The sequence below is a fragment of the Aythya marila genome, assembly GCF_965140915.1.
Source record: "Aythya marila genome assembly, chromosome: 23".
NCBI classification, from domain to species: domain Eukaryota; kingdom Metazoa; phylum Chordata; class Aves; order Anseriformes; family Anatidae; genus Aythya; species Aythya marila.
Window position 1 is genome coordinate 5,794,924 of NC_139064.1, and position 6,714 is coordinate 5,801,637.

General features: G+C 51.9%; 1 protein-coding gene across 5 annotated transcripts; it reads right to left on the reverse strand.

Moving 5' to 3' along the window:
- Positions 1-1,368: 1,368 nt before the first annotated feature.
- Positions 1,369-6,356, reverse strand: LOC309886848 (transmembrane protein 45B-like). Of its 5 annotated transcripts, none has more exons than XM_082778120.1 (6): positions 6,308-6,356; positions 4,168-4,372; positions 3,686-3,898; positions 2,966-3,150; positions 2,172-2,317; positions 1,369-1,945 (listed from the first exon to the last, which is right to left on the reverse strand). In XM_082778120.1, exons 2-6 carry the CDS (start codon positions 4,352-4,354, stop codon positions 1,819-1,821), a joined length of 858 nt encoding a protein of 285 aa, XP_082634246.1. In that variant the 5' UTR covers positions 4,355-4,372; positions 6,308-6,356; the 3' UTR covers positions 1,369-1,818. The 5 variants fall into 5 exon arrangements, with proteins under 5 accessions (XP_082634246.1, XP_082634244.1, XP_082634245.1 ...); XM_082778118.1 differs by having other exon boundaries at positions 6,278-6,337; XM_082778119.1 differs by lacking the exon at positions 6,308-6,356 and adding an exon at positions 6,269-6,306.
- Between the last annotated feature and the right edge of the window lie 358 nt (positions 6,357-6,714).

Here is a 6,714-nt window from a genome sequence, read left to right on the forward strand (position 1 = left end):
TTTTCCCTTTCTTTTCAATCAAAGTACAGTACATAGGGTTACGACCTATGCACTAAGCTTCCCGTTAATGGCAGCTAGTCTATAACAAGTTGACCGAATGACCCTGCTTCTAGTCCCATGAGAGTTATTAATAACCAGAGCACATCACCTCCACGTAGCACATTTGAAGCTCTCACTCAGGCGCAGAAGATGTACATCAGCACCAGCTAACGACATCAGATTTCCTGGGGAAATCACGGCTCACGCGTGCCAGCCAGCTTTACAGCCCCAAATACAAGTCAGAGCCACGTGTGTCCATGTCAAATGTGGGAGGCCAAAAGCTGTACTCACCTTGGTTCCTTTGCTCCTCAAGATCCTTTCCTCAATGGGCACAACACTGCCAACAGCACATGTTGGTCTTCTTCCAGCCCTGCTCCAAAGGGAGAAAATGCAATTAAATGAAATTTGAAGTGATCAATTCCAGGGACTGTGCAGGGCTGGGAACTGTGACTGTTTCAAGCCAGGGTGGGTTTTTCTTTCCTCCCAAGGCTTGGCTGTGTTTTTGAAACTTTGCAGACCAGCAGTAGAGTTTGGGCTAAGCAGTTTCTGTGTGTGTTTGGGGAGAAGCTCAGCAAAGGTATTAAAAACAACAGCAAAGCTGTTTGCCCAGCCCTTAAAAAGGGACATGGCACAACCACTTTAAACGTCTCCACTTTCTGATGAACTTGCTGTTTTCACTAATCCTGTTTAATGACAACTTCTAAATTAGGTTTTGATCTTGATGACAGGTAGCTTCTCCCTATGCTGTTCAACTGCTAAACAAGTGAAGGATGTAAGAGAAAACAAAAAACCAACATGGGCACCAAGTCCAAAGCAGGCACTGAGGTTTTGTTGCTGTCCGCAGTGGAAGCGACCAGCTCTGGGGAGGGAATACAGCTGGCTGAGAAGAAAAGCCATACCTGAGCTGAGGTTGCTGCACAGCCCAGGTCTCAGAGACCTACCAGCAGTATCTGTATGTCCAACCCAGTCCTGCAGAAGCTTTCATCTTGTTCCAAAGGCTCTCTCTCCACACTGAACCCCGCCAGGCAAATGCCCCATCTCCCAGGTACACCAAAATCCCTGGCAAAGAGGCTGCTCCAATTACCTCCTTCACCCTCTTAAATTTTAGTTGAAAACATGCAGAATTGCAGCGATGTGCCCCTGCGATCATGCAACCCCATCCTCTCCATCCTTGCCCCTTTCTCTGGGGACATGGAGTGACATCGTCCCCCACAGCCCGGTCCCTTTGATTTTCATTCACTCCCCAAACAGCTTGGAATCCGGATATCACCTTCCCCATGCTTTCATCCTGAAGGCATGACATTGAAGTGATCCATCATCATGGTTTGTTAAAGGACTTTATTGGTGACCACGTATACGCTGTGCACATTAAGCTTTGTACAAAACCCCCCCCATTAACACCAGAGCAAGCGACAGATGCCGGAGCGGGCTCACAGGGCAGTTTGCCTCCAGCAGCGAGGGCCGGGTTCAATAAGAGCCAAATCAGCTACACCAGGCAGACTCCACCAGTAAACCAGCCCCGCAGATAGCAGCCTGAGAAAATTAAGAAAATCTTCCCTGAGGAGCTTGGTTTGGGCGTGCTGCTGCCAGCAGGATGCCGGCAGCATGCAGGAGCAGCTCAGTGCCTGCTGCTGTGCTCTGCCTTCAGGGCGCTGCCTCCCACTTCTGGTGCTCCCCCATCAAGCGTCGGTGCAGGTCAACAAGGCAAAACTCAAAACCTCATTTCAGTAGCTCTAGACCAGCAGGAAGGAGTTTCCACAAGGGAAACACTCGACAGCATCACTTGTCATCCAAGCCGCTCTCTGGCAGCAGGGCGCCGCTGGAGCCCTTGCTTTTGCGGATGCACATGCCGCAGTCCAGCTCCACGTCGATGTCCCCAAATTTCAGCTGGCAGGACTCATTGCAGCTGCAGGGAGAGACAGAAACACAGCTCAGGTGCTTACAGGCAGCAAAGTTGTCAGCTCTGCAGCAGCACCCAGCCCTCCCCATCCCTTCCAGCCAAGCCATGGAACAGCCCATGCTCCCCATGGACACATGGTTTTCCTGACACATGACACAGGTGTTGAGGTTTCCAGGGCAGGACAGGGTTTTGGAGGTGCTCTTGGCCCTCTGTGCCCCTCTCACCCACGTACCAGCGAGACGCGGCTGCGTTGGCTGCCAGGACGGCGAGGGCACCCGCGTAGTGCCAGCAGAAGCACATGGTGAGGAACGTGATGTTGCTGCGGTCAGTCTGATCCCAGCCTGGTCCTCCCCACGGAGGGGTCAGCACAAACCCAATCTGGTCACAGACAGAGGAGGTGTTAGGCATCAGTACACATCAGGCTTTAGCACGTCGCTCTTTGCTTTCCCTCCTGTTTTTATCTCTGTGGCCAAGCTGCTTCAGCTGACCATGGGCTGGAGGCAAAATAATCCCAGTAACACCCAGACCACTGCCCTCAGCACCATCACCTCCCCACATGGACAGGGACCCAGGGGTGAGCTCCAGGAGGAGAGCGATGCTCTGCAGGCAAGTCTCAGGGCTCCCAGAAGAGCCCAGCATCCCCGCAGAAAGCTGACAACCCAAACGCCAGGCTCTGTGTAACTCCCTAGGCCCCAAGCTGGGTGACTATTTGCGATGATTTAAGCTGTTTACACATCTAAATATTTCCAGTTACTTAAAACAAAAAGGAAGAAACTGGACCTAATAAAAAAGAATGAAAACTCATGTTTGTTGTTTCCCACCCTTCTGCAGTCTAATTTCTCTTTAGCATGCAGACTTGTCCATCCTGCATGCATTATGTGCTCATATCTCCATGACAGCTCTAGCACTAACCCTTGTCTCCCCCAGTTTCTTACCAAGATGTCCCATCCAGTTTAACCCCATCCAGTTTGCCCCCTTCCTGGGGTAAAGCCCACTGCTCAGAGGAGAGCACTGGGTCCCACTGACCTGCCAGAGCCAGGAGCCCTGCAGAAGGAAGGTGCTGGTCCTGAAGGCCTCCAGGATGACGTGGTCTCGAAGGAACACCTCCAGGAGGGCACAGAGGGCTCCAGCAAAGATAGCCATGGCCAGCAGGGAGTGGAGGTGCTGGTCCAGCGCAGCATTGCTGTAGTCATGGAAACAGAAGAGCAAGCCTGCCAAGATTCACACTGCATTAGGGATTTGTCTGTTTTTTTTTTTTTTGTTTTGTTTTGTTTTGTTTTTTTTTTTTTTAAAACAAAACAAAACAAAAAAAAAAACCAACAAAAAAACACATTTGAATATTGTGACTATGCTCCAGGTCTTGCTGTGATCTGCCTGATGGGAAGAGCCACCTGTGAGCTCTGCACACAGAGTAGCCCCTAGAGCCGCGGGCATCCCTGTGACCCAGCCAGAGCTGTCAGGAGCACAGCAATGGGCAGCTTCAGCTCTGGAGGGATTAGGGAGCTTTGCCTCAGGGTTTCCTTCTCTGTGTTGGGTGGGCACAGCACATTTTTGTGACTCCAGAGAGAGCCAGCTACTTGTCACCAGGAGAAGCAGAAATCTCTGGGCACAATGAGCAGCCAGCCGTGGCTGGGCTCATGTTTGGAGAGGAACAGGGAGCACATTCTGCACCCTATCACCAGCCACAGCACAGCTGGGGGACTTTTGGCAGCTGGTAAACCCCGCCAGACACCCCATGTCATTCACCTTCCATGAAGAGAGCCACAGACAGCGAGAGACGATCCAAGCCAAGCGGCAGCTTCAGTGGTGAGTGCGAGACGACGTCCACGATGCCAGAGAGGAGGAAGAAGAGGTACATGGTGGTGTAGTGCCAGTGGGCAAGGTCTGTCCAGCTGTGTGTCTTGGGGCTGTACAGCGTCATGTGGGGACCAGAGGGAACAAACTGCTCCACCAGTATCCCTAGGCAGAGAGCGGAAAGTCACACTTTTCCTTTTACATGGAGGAAAAGACAAACTTGGAAATGTTTCCTTGAGATGGGGAATTCATAACTGTATTTGCCCAGCATCATCTGTAGGAATGCCAGCAGGATCCCACCACAGATAGTGCCACCAGGTTGTCCCTAAGCCCTCCCACAGCAGCATCCCACCCCAACAAGCCCGGTTTCATGGGGGAGAGTGACTGCAGCATGGTCCTGCTGCCTTGCAGGGCAGAGAATCTTCATCCCTTACCTGCCAGAGCAAAGAAAGCTTTGACCGCCCCTTCAAAGACTTCCGCACGCTGGACTCCATAGCTTGGCTGGTTCTCGGCATTTACTTTTCGTCTGAGATACTTCAGGGGATATCGCACAGACCACCAGAGACCAAAAACGAGGAAGAAGGTGCCCCGGAGGGCACTGCCGAGGAAACTCGATGTCATTGGGCTCACTCACAGGGCCTGCAAGGACAAACAGTGCCTGGGGAGAAACTCAAATTATCCCCAAGGGAGGTCAGGCTGCTCGTTTGCTTGGCTTCCCTGGGGAGCTGCACCCAACCAAGCCACTGCACCATTGGGTGCAAACAGGGAATGCCAGAGACGTGAAGTCACCAGGGAGAAGCTGCCACCATGCACCACTGTATATGTATATATGTATGGGGTTGGATGCGTACAAGCATCAGGACTTCATCGTGCTGAAGAAAAATGCATTAACACCCAAGAAAACAAAGCAGCTTTTAGAAGAGGCACCGTAACAAAGTTTTTTGCTAATAAAAAGCAACAGCACAATTATTTCCTTGGAACACGAGCTCCTTCCAAACCAGATAATTACCAGGGCGTGAATCCAGCCGGCGCCTTCAGCAGCTCCAGCCAGCCGCGGCTCTGCTGGGCTCCACAGCAGAAGGCAAGGCCAGCACCAGCACCGCTCCCAAAAGGAGCCTTGTGCATCTTCCCTGCAACCTCTGTGTTGCACGTGAGGAGTGACAGGACTTCAGGAAAAGGCATTTCATCTCCAGAAGGAAGAACTCAGACACCGAGGGCATGCCACCGCGCCAACACCACCAGGCACCGAGTAGCAGCAAGGAAGGCAAGGAGAAACTTTAAGAAAGAGCAGCAAGAACAGAAGGAATAAGGAGTTATCCGAGTGCTTCCAGCTGTTATCAGGGCACGCTGATGTTACCTTGGGATGGTCTTGTCTCCTCCAGCAAGACCCCTCTCCTTGCTCTCTGTATACATGTATCGCTCGAGGAGATCTTGCTCCTTCCCTCCTCTCGGGCTCTCTGCTCCTTCCCTTCCACTCGCACTTGTGCGGAAGCAAGCGTTACTCACCCGCGGAAGAGCTACCACACCGCCTTGCATCAGGAGGGCCTTGCATCACAAATCACATCCTCGTGTTTATAAATACCAAAGGAAATTGCAGAGGCTGGATAAACAACTCCAGCACGTTCTCCAAGTCCTCCCACACGAGAAAGTAATTAGGTGCTGTGAAATTAGGGTAGGATGTGGCGGGGCAAGCACCTGAGGTGAGGGAGAGCTCTACAAGGTGTCCCCAGCCAGGTTTTGGCTCTAGTACTGGAGTCATTCGAACTGGTTCAGCGTGGGCAAGGACGGGATTTTGATTTCCAGGCTGTGTCACCCATCGCATCTCCAGGACACAGATGATGTGGGGAAGGCTCGCAGCTCTTCACACCATGCTAGGGTTTCCTTTCAGGAGGGAAGTTGCTCAACAGCCCTTCGGGCTGATGAGATCGGCCCTGTCCCAGCAGCTGGTTCAGGAGCTGGTAGTAGCTTTCTGCTTTTTGGGTGCCTACGGGAGTGTGAAGTGGATCGTGCCCCAGGAGAGCCCATGTCTTTGCTGATTATAGCTTGAACACCAAGGCTAGGGCACATATCTTCCTAGCACCTGCATCCACTTGAAGAAGTGACTAAGAACATATGCTCTTAAATCACATTTAAACAGCGTGTAATTGCACGATCTATAACCAAATTTGACCATTGTCCTGCAGGAACTGTAACTGCAAGGACAACAGCCTGAAGCTGGAGTCAGGAACATACCCTGATCAAGATACATAGCTGGAGCATTAATTTTACATGCTTAATTGGAGGAGAGGAGTAGGAAAGCAGAAACATCCCACACGCAAGCATCAGAAATGGGCCCCAAGCCCACCGTTTGGTCAAGCAGAATTTGTCTATAACCCTCTCAAAAAGAAAAAGTTTATTTTAAGAAACAGCCACTATTTTTCAGATAAACCAACGTGTTTCCAAGCAACAAACCACTTGCACAGCTCACATACTTGAGGTGCAGCAAAATACCCCCCCATCCCCAAATCCATCCCACCGAGGCCAAACCCAGCCCACCTCACCCACCAGCTCCCCCAGCACCCAGGCCAGGCTCACACGCACGCTGATTGAGCTCCAGGAGAGTCGCAGCCCCAGAACGCAGTGCTGGCTGAGGAGAGGCACTCGGGTTATTTATTTTTCCTGCAAGCTACTATGTCTGTCAGAGGATGTGAAATACGGCTGCAGTCAGAAGTTATTACCTGAGCTGCCTTTCTCCCCCCGCAGCTCCCAGCCTGTGACGCTTTTCCTTTAGCAGCCGCACGGGAGCTGCCTTCTCTCCTTACAGCACTGCACATTTGGGCAGGACGGCATTTCTGCCCAATTTCCAGGCTCTCCCCCAGAGCCATCACAGCTCCAGCATGTGTCCAGCCAAATGGCACTGATGATTTTTGTCCCACACAGGGGATCGTTCCTGCTGGTGCAGGGACAAAGCTGCTGCTGGGAGGATGCTGTCCACACGGATG

Coding starts and splice junctions, on each gene's coding strand:
- LOC309886848 (XM_082778120.1), bottom strand. CDS start 4,354: ATGACATCGAGTTTCCTCGGCAGTGCCCTCCGGGGCACCTTCTTCCTC. Junction 3,151..3,685: donor TGTGGCTCTCTTCATGGAAG/GTGAATGACATG, acceptor GAATCTTGGCAG/GCTTGCTCTTCTGTTTCCAT. Junction 1,946..2,171: donor AACGCAGCCGCGTCTCGCTG/GTACGTGGGTGA, acceptor CTCTCCCTGCAG/CTGCAATGAGTCCTGCCAGC.